The 16,020-nt window shown below is 41.7% G+C and overlaps 1 protein-coding gene across 1 annotated transcript in view; it reads left to right on the forward strand.

The window, feature by feature from the left end:
• Positions 1-15,202, forward strand: part of MEMO1 (mediator of cell motility 1) — a 250,880-nt gene extending 235,678 nt beyond the window's left edge. The window contains exon 9 of the mRNA XM_069769298.1: positions 14,491-15,202. Coding sequence (XP_069625399.1) covers positions 14,491-14,622 — 132 coding nt within the window. The 3' untranslated portion in view covers positions 14,623-15,202. The remainder of the gene's footprint in view (positions 1-14,490) is intronic.
• The last annotated feature ends 818 nt before the right edge of the window (positions 15,203-16,020 follow it).

Consider the following 16,020-nt stretch of genomic DNA (forward strand, 5'->3'; position numbering starts at 1 on the left):
CATACAGATATATACTATATATAGAAGGAGATGACATACAGGTATATACTATATATAGGAGGAGATGACATACAGGTATATACTATATACAGGGGAGATGACATACAGGTATATACTATATACAGGAGATGACATACAGTTGTATACTATATATAAGGGAGATGACCAACATGTATATACTGAGGTGAAAATGAAAAGGTGTGAGTGCAAAATGAGAGGAGTGAGGGAAAATAGTGGAGTGATCGGAAAATGACAGATGTGAGGTCGAAATGACGAGTGTTAGGGGGCAATGAGAGGAGTGAGGGAGAAAATGAGAGGTGTAAGGGAGAAAATGAGAGATATGAGGGGGAAAATGAAAGATGTGATTGGGAAAATGAGAGGCGTGATGGGAAAATAAGAGAAGTGAGGTGCTATAACTAACCACAGATATTTACTATGCCCAGGCAACGCCGGGCTCTTCAGCTAGTCTAATATATAAAGCTGAATGTGTGTGTGTGTGTGTGTGTGTGTATGTGTGTATGTCCGGGATTGGCATCTGCACAGTCGCAGCTACAGCCACAAAATTTTGCACAGTCACACGTCTGGACCCCGAGAGCGTCATAGGCTATGTTGTGAGGCGAAATTTTAACCCCGCGCGTTCCAATTCACCAAACAATTTTGCCCCTATCTACATAATGGGGAAAAAGTGAAAGGAAAAGTGTTGGAGGCGTCGCAGCTACAGCCACAAAATTTTGCACAGTCACACGTCTGGACCCTGAGAGCGTCATAGGCTATGTTGTGAGGTGAAATTTTAACCCCGTGCTTTCCAATTCACCAAACAATTTTGCCCCTATCTACATAATGGGGAAAAAGTGAAAGGAAAAGTGTTGGAGGCGTCGCAGCTACAGCCACAAAATTTTGCACAGTCACACGTCTGGACCCCGAGAGCGTCATAGGCTATCTTGTGAGGTGAAATTTTAACCCCGCGCTTTCCAATTCACCAAACAATTTTGCTCCTATCTACATAATGCGAAAAAATGAAAGGAAAAGTGTAGTAGGCAAATTGACAGCTGCCAGATGTAAACAAGGGGGACTTAAAGAATGAGAGCGATGGCGCCAAAGAGTATATACCGTACAGTTGCTAAGGTGGGGCCCCGACATGGGATACTCACCACACACGGGGATATGAACACACACACAAAATGCGCCACACACTACCACATGCTTGAACACATATTACCCTCAGCACACATTTCACCACAAATACACCAACCTCGCCACATAAAAGTCGAAACACAAAAGTCGCCACTCAAAACTCGCCACGCGCAGAACTCGCCACATGCAAAAAATTGGCTCTTGCAAAACTCGCCACAAGTGCAAAACTCACCTCATGGAAAACTCGCCACACGCAAAACTTGCACACGCGGAAAAATTGTCACATGCACAAAAGTTGCAACACATGCAAAAGTTGCCTCACACAAAACTTTCACATACTCAAAAGGCACCACACATAAAACTCGCCACGCGCAAAACTCACCATGCGCAAAACTTGCTGCACACAACTTGCTACACTAACCTGTCACATGCAACTCGACACACAAAAAGTCGCTACATGCATGTCGCCACACGCAACTCAACACACACAACTTGACAAACGAAACTCGCCCTAAAACACACACAAGTCTGGTATTATCCTTCAAAAATAAAAATCTGTACAAAAAATGTACCATATAGGAAATACGGCAGCTGTCAGTCACATGACCTGTCTATTATGTGTATGTGTGAGCTAATATATACTGCCAGGGGGAGGGCTTCCTGTTGGCTGGGGATTTATCAGGCTGCTAATTTAGCTTACAAATACTGAGGTAAAAATACTGAGCAAATAACGTGGGAACGAGGTCTAATACAGGAGGAGATGACACACAGGTATATACTATATACAGGGGAGATGACACACAGATATATACTACATACAGGAGAGATGACACACAGGTATATACTATATAGAGGAGGAGATGACATACAGGTACATATATATACAGGAGGAGATGACATACAGGTATTACTCTATACAGGAGGAGATGACACACAGGTATATACTATATACAGGAGGAGATGACCTACAGGTATATACTATATACAGGAGGAGATGACATTCAGGTATATACTATATATAGAAGATGACATGCAGGTATATACTATATATAGGAGGAGATGACACACAGATATATACTATATACAGGGGAGATGACACACAGGTATATACTATATACAGGAAGAGATGACATACAGGTATATACTATATATAGAAGGAGATGACATTCAGGTATATACTATATACAGGAGGAGATGACATACAGGTATGTGCTATATATAGAAGATGACATGCAGGTATATACTATATATAGGAGGAGATGACACACAGATATATACTATATACAGGGGAGATGACACACAGGTATATACTATATACAGGAAGAGATGACATACAGGTATATACTATATATAGAAGGAGATGACATTCAGGTATATACTATATATAGGGGAGATGACACACAGCAGGTATATACTATATAAAGGGGAGATGACATACAGGTATATACTATATACAGGAGATGACATACAGATGTATACTATATATAAGGGAGATGAAAAACATGTATATACTGAGGTGATGAGGTGAAAATTAGAGGTGTGAGTGCAAAATGAGAGGAGTGAGGAAAAATAGTGGAGTGATCAGAAAATGACAGATGTGAGGTTGAAATGACAAGTGTTAGGGGGGAATGAGAGGTGTGAGGGGGAAAATGAAAGATGTGATTGGGAAAATGAGAGGCGTGATGGGAAAATAAGACAAGTGAGGTGCTATAACTAACCACAGATATTTACTATGCCCAGGCAACGCCGGGCTCTTCAGCTAGTCTCTTAATATATGCTAATCTTGTAACGTCTTCAAATTCTGTTCCGTCCAGAAATGTCCGGATCCCAGAATTCCAAGTGGTGGAAGTTCACTGACCGCTATATTGGGACACCCAAGTGATGGGTGTCTCAATATGGAAACTGCACACACACACTGTACACGCCGTACGCAACACATAAACACACACTGAATACGTTGTACGCACCACACACTGTATACGCCGTACGCAGCCTCTTGTGGGGTACCACCAGTGTAAGAACGTCGCGAACATGCTGCTGCCTGGATCAGCCAAATGATTCACTGACCACCACCATCTTTGTACAGGAGGAGCACATGTGCAGTTTTAATGTGACCGCCGCTATCTGTCTGCACAAAGATGGTGGCGGTCTGATTTACTGCGCCTGCTCGAATTCCGCGCAGGCGCAGTGAATCATTCGGCTGATCCCAGCGGCAATGTGTCACAGGCAGAGGAAGCCGGTCACGTTGAAGGGGATTTCCCACAAACGAAAGTTCATTTTAAAAATTGTCTGTGTCTGACCGTGTACGGAGCAATCCACATCTCCTTGGCAGGGGAGGAAACAAAAGACATTACTGACATTATAGCAGGGGATCACGGAGGATTCATTTTATCAGGTAACATATTTCACTGACTGTTTTTAAACACAATTTTACCTCACAAAATGTATCCTCTGCGATCTCCTGCTGTAATGTCAGTATTGTCTTTTCCTTCCTCCTCTGACCTTGTACAGAACATACCACTGCTCCTGGGCAGACACAGACCGTTTTTAACGCCTTAATGACAGCGAATACGTCTTTTAACTGACCTGAGATATAAGAGAATAGCCTCCCCATAAAGTTGACAATCCAGCAGCTGTCAGCTTTACGCTATAGCTGACAACATGCTGTATCAGCCACGATCAGTGTTGGCACCGTACATATCTGTTTAACCCCTTAGATGCTGCTGTCAATAGTGACTACATCATTATAAATGGTTAACAGAGTGTGGGGCTTCCTCTTTATCCCAATTGGTGCCCTCAGATCATGATTGTGTGGTCCTGATGTTTGCGCTGGCAATTAATGACCAAATAGCAGCCTTAGCGTCTGTCAGCTGTTGTAACCTGTTCAGAAGTTACCGACATTTACAGTAGGTGGTAAAAATACACCATTTTCATTTCTGTCATACCACTTTGCATTAATTCCTGTAGAGCACCTGAAGGGTTAATAAACTACCTGACAGCAGTTTTCGATATGTCAGGGGGTGCTGTTTTTAAAATAGTATCACGTTTGGGGCTTTCCCAATATGTGAGACCCCTAAAGTCACTTCAAACATGGATAAGTCCCTAAAAAAATAAATGTTGTAAATTTCCTTGAAAAAATGAAAAATTGCTGCTACAATTTTAAACCTCCTAAAATGCTAAGAAAATAAAAGAACATTTTATAAATGGTGCTGATGTAAAACCGACATGAGGGAAATGTTATTTATTAATGGTTTGCTGTGGTAGGACCATCTGTATTAAAGGGATAATCATTCAAACTTTGAAAATTGTTAATTTTTTAACATTTTTTCTCAAATTTTTGATATTTTCTATAAATAAACACAAAACATATTGACTTAAATTTACCATTATCATAAAGTATAATGTGTCACGAAAAAACAATCTCAAAATTACTGGGATTTGTTGAAGCGTTGCAGAGTTATTACCACATAAAGTGACACTGGTCAGATTTCAAAAATTTGGCTCCGTCACTAAGGGGTTAAAATGAACTTTCGTTCATGGGAAAACCCCTTTAAAAAGCAAATATCAACGCCAACTTGGCTCCTCCTAAAAAGTACACCAATGACTATGAAGGGAAAGCAGCAAAGGCACAACGTCGAAGACAACAAAGGGCAAATGAGACTCTTGAAGAGCAACAGCATCGCTGGGACAAAAACAATGCATATAGCACATGGAGTAGACAGGTCAAAGAAGAGAGCACAGACGGGAGAAGACAGCACATGGGGAAAGAGAGCGGATATGTGGGTGAGCACATGAGGGGGGAGAGATTCTCAATGCTGCAAAGCCTACCCCCATCGTGACATTACCGCCCTCCCATAGTTAGCAATGTGTGACATTGCAAAATTTACTAGATACTAACAATCAGTTTATAAGATGTTCAAATCTTCATAACTTGAAACGCTTTTTTTTCTTTTTTATATTGCATCAAAAAGTACACAATCACAATCTGCTATAAAAGTATCCCCTTATTAAACCTGTCTAGTGAACAGAGTTGAAAATATAAAGAAAAATGTATGCTAGAATTGCTGTTATTCCTTTTTTGGTAAGCAAACTAGAGAAAAAAAAACAATTTGCAATCAAAAAGGCAATATAAAAGTTGCTGATTGAATATCTTGACACACAAAAAATATTTTATTGCACACTGGTAGAGCATAACACTGTATGTATCTGGTATTGATGCATTTGTAACCATCTGGCTTATAAATCTATCTGCTGCTGTAATATACAGTACAGACCAAAAGTTTGGACACACCTTCTCATTTCAAGATTTTTTTGTATTTTTATGACTCTGAAAATTGTAAACTCACACTGAAGGCATCAAAACTATGAATTAATACATGTGGAATTATATACTGAACAAAAAAGTGTGAAACAACTAAAAATATGTCTTATATTCTAGGTTCTTCAAAGTAGCCACCTTTTGCTTTGATGACTGCTTTGCACCCTCTTTGCATTCTCTTGATGAGCTTCAAGAGCTGGTCACCGGAAATGGTCTTCCAACAATCTTTAAGGAGTTCCCAGAGATGCTTAGCACTTGTTGGCCCTTTTGCCTTCACTCTGCGGTCCAGTTCACCCCAAACCATCTCGATTGGATTCAGGACTGGTGACTGTGGAGGCGAGGTCATCTGGTGTAGCACCCCATCACTCTCCTTCTTGGTCATATAGCCCTTACACAGCCTGGACGTGTGTTTGGGGTCATTGTCCTGTTGAAAAATAAATGATGGTCCAACTAAACACAAACCGGATGGAATAGTATGCAGCTGCAAGATGCTGTGGTAGCATTCTGGTTCAGTATGCCTTCAATTTATAAAAAATCCCAAACAGTGTCACCAGCAAAGCACCCCCACGCCATCACACCTCCTCCTCCATGCTTCATGGTGGGAACCAGGCATGTAGAGTCCATCTGTTCAACTTTACTGCGTCGCACAAAGACACAGTGGTTGGAACCAAAGATCTCTTAACAGTTGTTGTAGAGATGTGTCTGCTGCTAGAACTCTGTGTGGCATTGACCTGGTCTCTAATCTGAGCTGCTGTTAACCTGCGATTTCTGAGGCTGGTGACTCGGATAAACTTATCCTCAGAAGCAGAGGTGACTCTTGGTCTTCCTTTCCTGGGTCGGTCCTCATGTGAGCCAGTTTCTTTGGAGCGCTTGATGGTTTTTGCAACTGAACTTGGGGACACTTTCAAAGTTTTCACAATTTTTCGGACTGACTAACCTTCATTTCTTAAAGTAATGATGGCCACTCGTTTTTCTTTACTTAGCTGCTATTTTCTTGCCATAGTACAAATTCTAACAGTCTATTCAGTAGGACTATCAGATGTGTATCCACCAGACTTCTGCTCAACACAACTGATGGTCCCAACCCCATTTATAAGGCAAGAAATCCCACTTATTAAACATGACAGGGCACACCTGTGAAGTGAAAACCATTCCCGGTGACATCTTCTTGAAGCTCATCAAGAGAATGCCAAGAGTGTACAAAAAGCAGTCATCAAAGCAAAAGGTGGCTACTTTGAAGAACTTAAAATATAAGACATATTTTCAGTTGTTTCACACTTTTTTGTTAAGTATATAATTCCACATATGCTAATTCATAGTTTTGATGCCTTCAGTGTGAGTTTACAATTTTCATAGTCATGAAAATACAGAAAAATCCTTAAATGAGAAGGTGTGTCCAAACTCTTGGTCTGTACTGTATATACAGAAGGTGAAATAAGAATTTTTAAAGATGCTGATGATATTAAATTCTCACCAGATATCGGTAACAACCCATCCAATCCACATTGGGAAAAATATTGGACACATAAAGAAAGGTGCAAAAAGCCATGGAAAGTCCTGACAACAGCTGAAATCTATCAGTAATAACAAAGCAATATTGCGACTTAGTGAAAAATATCAGGTGCCACACGAAAAATATCTCATGACGGGAAAAACCAGAGAGCTGTCTCAAGACCTCTCTCTCTCTCTCTAGCTATATCCCCTTAACCCCTTTACCCCCAAGGGTGGTTTGTCACATTAATGACCGGGACATATTGTACTTCATGATAGTGGTAAAATTTCTTTGATATTACTTTAAAAAAATGGAAATTTGGCAAAAGTTTTTAAAAAGTTGCAATTTTCCAACTTTGAATTTTCATGGCCTTAAATCACAGAGATATGTCACACAAAATATTTAAGTAACATTTCCCACATGTCTACTTTACATCAGCAGAATTTTGGAACCAAAATGTTTTTTATAAGGGTTAAAAATTGACCAGCAATTTCTCATTTTTACAACACCATTTTGTTTTAGGGACCACATCACATTTGAAGTCACTTTGAGGGGTCTATATGATAGAAAATACCAAAAACTGACACCATTCTAAAAACTGCAACCCTTAAAAACCACATTTAAGAAGTGCTTCACTTTTTTTTTAGTAATATTTTTTAAAAAATTAACATTTAACTTCTTTTTCTTAAAAAAAATTATTTCAGATCCAATTTGTTTTATTTTACAATGGGTAATAGGAGAAATTGGACCCCAAAAGTTGTTGTACAATTTGTCTTGAGTATGCCGATATCCCAAATGTGTTGGTAAACCACTGTTTGGGCGCATGGCAGAGGTCGGAAGGTAAGGAGCGCCGTTTGACTTTTCAACGCAAAATTTGCTGGAATTCAGATAGGGCGTCATGTCGCGTTTGGAGAGCCCCTGATGTGCCTAAACAGTGGAAACTCCCCACAAGTGACACCATTTTGGAAAGTAGACCCCATAAGGAACTTATCTAGATGTGTGGTGAGCACTTTGAACCCCCAAGTACTTCACAGAAGTTTATAATGTAGAGCCGTAAAAGTAAAAAATCATATTTTTTCACAATAATGATCTTTTCGCCCCCAATTTTTTATTTTCCCAAGGATATCAGGAGAAAGTGGACCCCAAAAGTTGTCCTGAGTATGCTGATACCTCATATGTGGGGGTAAACCACTGTTTGGGCGCATGGCAGAGTTCGGAAGGGAAGGAGCACCATTTGACTATTTCAACACAGAATTGGCTGGAATTGAGATTAGACGCCATGTCACGTTTGGAGAGCCCCTGATGTGCCTAAACAGTGGAAACCCCCACAATTGACCCCATTTTGGAAACTAGACCACCTAAGGAACTTGTCTAGATGTGTGGTGTGCACTTTGAACCCCCAAATGTTTCAGTAAAGTTTATAATATAGAGCCGTGAAAATTAAAAAATCAATTTTTTTCCACGAAAATGATCTTTTCACACCCAATTTTTTATTTTCCCACGGGTATCCGGAGAAATTGGACCCCAAAAGTTGTTGTGCAATTTGTCCTGAGTACGCTGATACCCCATTTGTGAGGGGGAACCACCATTTGTGTACATGGCAGAGCTCGGAAGGGAAAGAGCGCCGTTTTGGAATGCAGACTTTGATGGAATAGTCTGCGGGCGTCACGTTGCATTTGCAGAGCCCCTGATGTACCTAAACAGTAGAACCCCCCCAAGTGACCCCATATTGTAAATTAGACCCCCAAAGGAACTTATCTAGATGTGTTATGAGAACATTGAACCTCCAAGTGTTTCACTAAAGTTTATAATGCAGAGCCGTGAAAATTTTTTGCCCCATTTTAGCCCCCAAATTTTTATTTTCCCAAGTGTAACAGGAGAAATTAGACAGCAAAAGTTGTTGTCCAATTTGTTCTGAGTATGCCGATACCCCATATGTGGGGGTAAACCACTGTTTGGGCACACGTCGGTCCTCAGAAGGGAAGAAGTGGAGTTTTGGAATGCAAACTTTGATGAAATGGTCTGTGGGCGTCACGTTGCGTTTGCAGAGCCCCTGATGTGCCTAAACAGTGGAAACCCCCCAATTCTAACTTTAACCCTAATCCCAACCCTAACCACACCCCTAACCCTAATCTCAACCCCAACAACCCCTAACCACACCCCTAACCCTGACACACCTCTAACCCAACCGTAAACGTAATCCTAACTCTAGCCCCAACCCTAACTTTAGCTCCAACCCTAACTTTAGCCCCAACCCTAACCCTAACTTTAGCCCCAACCCTAATGGGAAAATAGAAATAAAATAAAAAAATTTATTTTATAATTTTTACCTAACTAAGACGGTGATAAAGGGGGGTTTGATTTACCATTTAAAGCGGGTTTTTATGTTTGGCAGCTGTCACACACTAAAAGACGCTTTTTATTGAAAAAAATAGTTTTTGCGTCACCACATTTTGAGAGCTATAATTTTTCCATATTTTGGCCCACAGAGTCATGTGAGGTATTGTTTTTTGCGGGACGAGTTGACGTTTTTATTGGTACCATTTTCGGGCACATGACTTTGTTGATCACTTTTTAATCTGATTTTTGTTAGGCAGAATGAACAAAAAACAGCAATTCGTGAATTTCTTTTGGGGGTGGGTTTATACCGTTCTGCATTTGGTAAAATTGATAAAGCAGTTTTATTCTTCGAGTTAGTACGATTACAGCGATATCTCATTTATATCATTTTTTATGTTTTGGCGCTTTTATACAATAAAAACTATTTTATATAAAAAAATAAATATTTTTGCATCGCTTTATTCTGAGGGCTATAACTTTTTTTTTTTTTCGCTGATGACGCTGTATGGCAGCTCATTTTTTGCGGGACGAGATGACGTTTTCAGTGGTACCATGTTTTTTTTATCCGTCTTTTTGATCGCATGTTATTCCACTTTTTGTTTGGCGGTATGATGATAAAGCATTGTTTTTCGCCTCGTTTTTTATTTATTTTTTATGGTGTTCATTAAGGGGGTTAACTAGTGGGACAGTTTTATAGGTCGGGTCGTTACGGACGCGGCGATAGTAAATCTTTTTGTTTTTTTATTTACATTAGTAATGTATTTATTGGAAAAATATTTATTTTTTTCTTTATTTAGGAATTTAAAAAAATATATTTTTACACTATTGTTTATTTATTTTTTTTACTTTTTTACATTGTCCCAGGGTGGGACATTACTATATATTATCAGATCGCAGAGCACTGTGTCAGATTCACGATCTGACAGTCAGAGCTGGAGGCTTGCCCACCTCCCTGCAGGACCTGGAAGGACCCCCGCGGCCATTTTGGATCCGGGGTCTGCAGGGAGGAGAACTGAGGAGACTCTCGGAACAACACAATCACATCGCGCTGTTCCGAGGGTCTCGGGGAAGCACGCAGGGAGCCCCCTCCCTGCACGATGCTTCCCTATGCCGCTGAAGAGCTGGGTCCATATTCATTACTGTAATGAGCGGTACCATGTGACCGTTCACTACAGGAAGAAGGTGCCGGCGCCAGGGAACAGACGTGCAGGGACCATGCCAGGAGCAGGTGAGTATAACGCAGTGCGCTATATTCACCTGTCCCCCGTTCCACCGTCGGCGCCTCTCCGTCTTCCGTGTCCTCTGAAGTGACGCTCAGGTCAGAGGGCACGATGACGCGATTAGTGCGCGCCGCCCTCTGCCTGAACGTGAGTGCAGAGGATGGGGAAGACACAGCGGCGGGCGGCGGTGGACCGGGGAGTAGGTGAATATAGCAAGTGCCGGGGGCCTGAGAGATGAGTATGTAATTTTTTATTTTTTTAATCACAGCAACAGCATATGGGGCAAATGTCTGTATGGAGCATCTTATGGGGCCATGTGCAGTGTTATATGTGGCAAATATCTGTATGGGGCCATGTGCAGCATTACAGTCATGGCCAAAAGTATTGACATCCCTGCAATTCTGTCAGATAATACTCAGTTTCTTCCTGAAAATAATTGTAATCACAAATTCTTTGGTATTATTATCTTCATTTAACTTGTCTTAAATGAAAAAACACAAAAAGAATTGTCCTAAAGCCAAATTGGATAGAATTCCACACCAAACATAAAAAGGGGGTGGACAAAAGTATTAGCACCATTCGAAAAATCATGTGATGCTTCTCTAATTTTTGTAATTAACAGCACCTGTAACTTATCTGTGGCACCTAACAGGTGTTGGCAATAACTAAATCACACTTGCAGCCAGTTGACATGGATTAAAGTTGACTCAACCTCTGTCCTGTGTCCTTGTGTACCACATTGAGCATGGAGAAAAGAAAGAAGACCAAAGAACTGTCTGACGACTTGGGAAACCAAATTGTGAGGAAGCATGAGCAATCTCAAGGTTACAAGTCCATCTCCAAAGACATGAATGTTCCTGTGTCTACTGTGCACAGTGTCATCAAGAACTTTAAAGCCCATGGCACTGTGGCTAACCTCCCTAGATGTTAATGGAAAAGTAAAATTGACAAAAGATTTCAGCGCAAGGTTGTGCGGATGTTGGATAAAGAACCTAGACTAACATCCAAACAAGTTCAAGCTGCCCTGCAGTCCAAGGGTACAACAGTTTCAACCCGTACTATCCATCGGCGTCTGAATGAAAAGGGACTGTATGGTAGGAGACCCAGGAAGACCCCACTTCTTACCCCGAGACATAAAAAAGCCAGGCTGGAGTTTGCCAAAACTTACCTGAAAAAGCCTAAAACGTTTTGGAAGAATGTTCTCTGGTCAGATGAGACAAAAGTAGAGCTTTTTGGGCAAAGGCATCAACATAGAGTTTACAGGAGAAAAAAAGAGGCATTCAAAGAAATGAACACGGTCCCTACAGTCAAACATGGCGGAGGTTCCCTGATGTTTTGGGGTTGCTTTGCTGCCTCTGGCACTGGACTGCTTGACCGTGTGCATGGCATTATGAAGTCTGAAGACTACCAATAAATTTTGCAGCATAATGTAGGGCCCAGTGTGAGAAAGCTGGGTCTCCCTCAGAGGTCATGGGTCTTCCAGCAGGACAATGACCCAAAACACATTTCAAAAAGCACTAGAAAATGGTTTGAGAGAAAACACTGGAGACTTCTAAGGTGGCCAGCAATGAGTCCAGACCTGAATCCCATAGAACACCTGTGGAGGGATCTAAAAATGGCAGTTTGGAGAAGGCACCCTTCAAATATCAGGGACCTGGAGCAGTTTGCCATAGAAGAATGGTCTAAAATTCCAGCAGATCATTGTAAGAAACTCATTGATGGTTACCGGAAGCGATTGGTCGCAGTTATTTTGGCTAAAGGTTGTGCAACCAAGTATTAGGCTGAGGGTGCCAATACTTTTGTCTGGCCCATTTGTGGAGTTTTGTGTGAAATGATCAATGTTTTGCTTTTTGCTTCATTCTCTTTTGTGTTTTTTCATTTAAGACAAATTAAATGAAGATAATAATACCAAAGAATTTGTGATTGCAATCATTTTCAGGAAGAAACTGAGTATTATCTGACAGAATTGCAGGGGTGTTAATACTTTTGGCCATGACTGTATATGGGGCAATTATCTGTATGGAGCATCTTATGGGGCCATGTGCAGCATTATATGGGGCAAATATCTGTATGGGGCCATGTGCAGCATTATATGGGGCAAATATCTGTGTGGAGCATCTTATGGGGCCATGTGCAGCATTATATGGGGCAAATATCTGTATGGAGCATCTTATGGGGCCATGTGCAGCATGATATGGGGCAAATATCTGTATGGGGCCATGTGCAGCATTATATGGGGCAACTATCTGTATGGGGCCATGTGCAGCATTATATGGGACAATTATCTGTATGGGGCCATGTGCAGCATTATATGGGGCAATTATCTGTATGGAGCCATGTGCAGCATTATATGGGGCAAATATCTGTATGGGGCCATGTGCAGCATTATATGGGGCAATTATCTGTATGGAGCATCTTATGTGGCCATGTGCAGCATTATATGGGGCAAATATCTGTATGGGGCCATGTGCAGCATTATATGGGGCAAATATCTGTATAGAGCATCTTATGGGGCCATGTGCAGCATTATATGGGGCAAATATCTGTATGGAGCATCTTATGGGGCCATAATCCACATTTGTGGAGCATTAAACGGGGCAAATGTGTCTATGGAGCATCTTATGTAAGTCTATGACAGCAAGAAAGAGGCTCTCATAGACTGTCATTGAGAGCATGAAATTTCCGGTCCGTGAGAAGTTGCGGCACAAGATGGCAGATCAGGATTGGAGATTTGGCAGGAAGAACTGAAAACAGCGGCTGGTAAGTAATTTTACAAAGAGCAGGGAACTTAAATTTTGGCACCAATCCAGCCCTACAATAAAATAAAAAAAACGAACAATGGAGGTTTTTATTGTTTGTCGGTGATGCATCCACTTATGAACAGATATCTGCTAATCATTGGCAAAGGAGACAGGGGAAAAACGGGCAATGTCAAAAGTAATCCGTATTACAAAAAAACAAAGTTAAAAGCACTAAAGGTACCTTCACACTGAACGATATCGCTAGCGATCCGTGACGTTGCAGCGTCCTGGCTAGCGATATCGTTCAGTTTGACAGGCAGCAGCAATCAGGACCCTGCTGTGCCATCGTTGGTCGGTGCAGAAAGTCCAGAACTTTGTTTCGTCGCTGGACCTCCTGCAGACATCGCTGAATCGGCGTGTGTGACGCCGATTCAGCGATGTCTTCACTGGTAACCAGGGTAAACAACATTGGGTTACTAAGCGCAGGGCCGCGCTTAGTAACCCGATGTTTACCCTGGTTACCAGAGTAAAAGTAAAAAACAACAAACACTATATACTTACCTTCCGCTGTCTGTCCTCCGGCGCTGTGCTTCTTTGCACTGTGAGCGCCGGCCAGCCGGAAAGCAGAGCACAGCGGTGACGTCACCGCTGTGCTTTCCCGCTGGCGCTCACAGTGCAGAGAAGCACAGCGCCAAGGGACAGATAGCGGAAGGTAAGTATGTAGTGTTTGTTTTTTTTTACTTTTACGCTGGTAACCAGGGTAAACATTGGGTTACTAAGCACGGCCCTGCGCTTAGTAACCCAATGTTTACCCTGGTTACCAGGGGACCGGCATCGTTGGTCGCTGGAGAGCTGTCTGTCTGATAGCTCTCCAGCGACCAAACAGCGACGCTGCAGCGATCGGAATCGTTGTCTGGATCGCTGCAGCGTCGCTTAATGTGATGGTACCATAATTGTCCATGTGCAGTTGTATTTACCTTTACGTGTAAAATGACCCTTCAACTACTGCTTTGACCTTTGATTTACTAGTGTGTGTCTGTTTCAATAGTTAACAACCTTTAATGTTTGTAAGCTAATGATTATTTTAAAGTCCTGATTCTTATCTTGTGTGATAAGTCCCATGATTATACAAGAACACAAAGGTTAATGTTGGCAATGTTGGTTAATGTGATGTGTAGTCTTGTTTCTCCCTGATTCTATGGTTCTCTGACATGCATGCACTAACTTCACCTATTTTTCTTTAAGGCTGCAACAGAGCTTCAGAAGAGCGGAGTTAACATGAGCTTCTCCTTCTTGAACTATGCTCAGTCTAGCCAATGCCGAAGCTGGCAGGACAGTTCAGTGAGTTATGCTGCTGGGGCACTTGTAGTGCATTGAGCCGCTGAACACTCAGGGATGCCACCTGGAAACGCAATGCTGACACAACCTTTTTCTTTCTGTCCACGGGGTCATAGCCAAGCAACAGCACAGCGCAGCTCTGCTCTGTGGGTTATAAGGAGCCTCAACCAAGTTCAGAACCCCCTTTTCTTTTAGGTGTAGTCCTATCTTGATTTTCTTCTATCTTTTTGACTCCAATAAAAACAGGATTTTCTGTCTTGGTTATGGTATCAGAAATAAAGTTGTGTCAAAGTGTTTGTGAACTTGAAGACTTTAAAGTGGTGGCAGATGATTACAAAACGTTAGTTACGTGGAATGAGTTAGCCTTTACCATAACCTAAATTTGCACTGTTTGCAGATATGTGCACATGTACTCAGCTTTCAGAATAGTTTTGCAAGTTGTAAAACAAAATTATAAAAATAAAGGGTGGAAGCTTTTTATTAAAAAAAAATGCATTTATAAATTCTCCTTTATCCTGTATTAGAATATAATACAATTCATGTATAGTCAGTTATTACCAGTGTTATACAACAAATACCTTCTATTTTAGTTGCTAATAAAGGGCTACACAAACCAAAACGTGTTCAATTTTCAGTTCTATCTAACTAAATGTGGTTATTTCTGTAGCATGTGCATGGATATCTGCAGCCCTCATTAATTTCCTGCAACTACTGGATGAATCTACCTCAACCCCTCAAGTGACAGCCAATTTTGAGCTCTATGGTGATGCCCCATTTTTCAAATCTCACTAGTGTCACTTTGTGGTAATAATAACTCTGGAATGCTTTAACTTACAGCAGGTGAAATAAGTATTGAACACATTACCTAAGTTTTAACCCCTTTCTGCCAGCTGACGGAATAGTATGTCAGCTGGCAGATCCCCTGCTTTGAGGTGGGCTCCGGCGGTGAGCCCAACTCAAAGCCGCGACATGTCAGCTGTTTTGTACAGCTGACATGTGTGCGCAATGAGCGCGAGCGGAATCGCGATCCGCCTGCGCCCATTAACTAGTTAAATACCGCCGTCAAGCGCTGACAGCGGCATTTAACTAGCGCTCCTGGCCGCGCGGCCAGAGGTGCTCGCACCGCTGACCCCGTCACATGATCGGGGGTCAGCGGTGCATTGCCATACCAACCAGAGGTCTCCTTGAGACCTCTATGGTTGTTGATGGCCGATTGCTTTGAGCGCCACCCTGTGGTCGGCGTTCAAAGTACACCTGCATTTCTGCTACATAGAGGTGATCTGTACTTCACCTCTATGTAGCAGAGGCGATCGTGTAGAGCATGCTTCTAGCCTCCTATGGAGGCTATTGAAGCATGCCAAAATTAAAAAAAAAAAAGTTTAAAAATATAAAAAAATTAAAAATATATAAAAGTTCAAATCACCCACCTTTCGCCCC

The sequence above is a fragment of the Ranitomeya imitator genome, chromosome 5, assembly GCF_032444005.1.
Source record: "Ranitomeya imitator isolate aRanImi1 chromosome 5, aRanImi1.pri, whole genome shotgun sequence".
In the NCBI taxonomy this organism is placed as follows: Eukaryota; Metazoa; Chordata; class Amphibia; order Anura; family Dendrobatidae; genus Ranitomeya; species Ranitomeya imitator.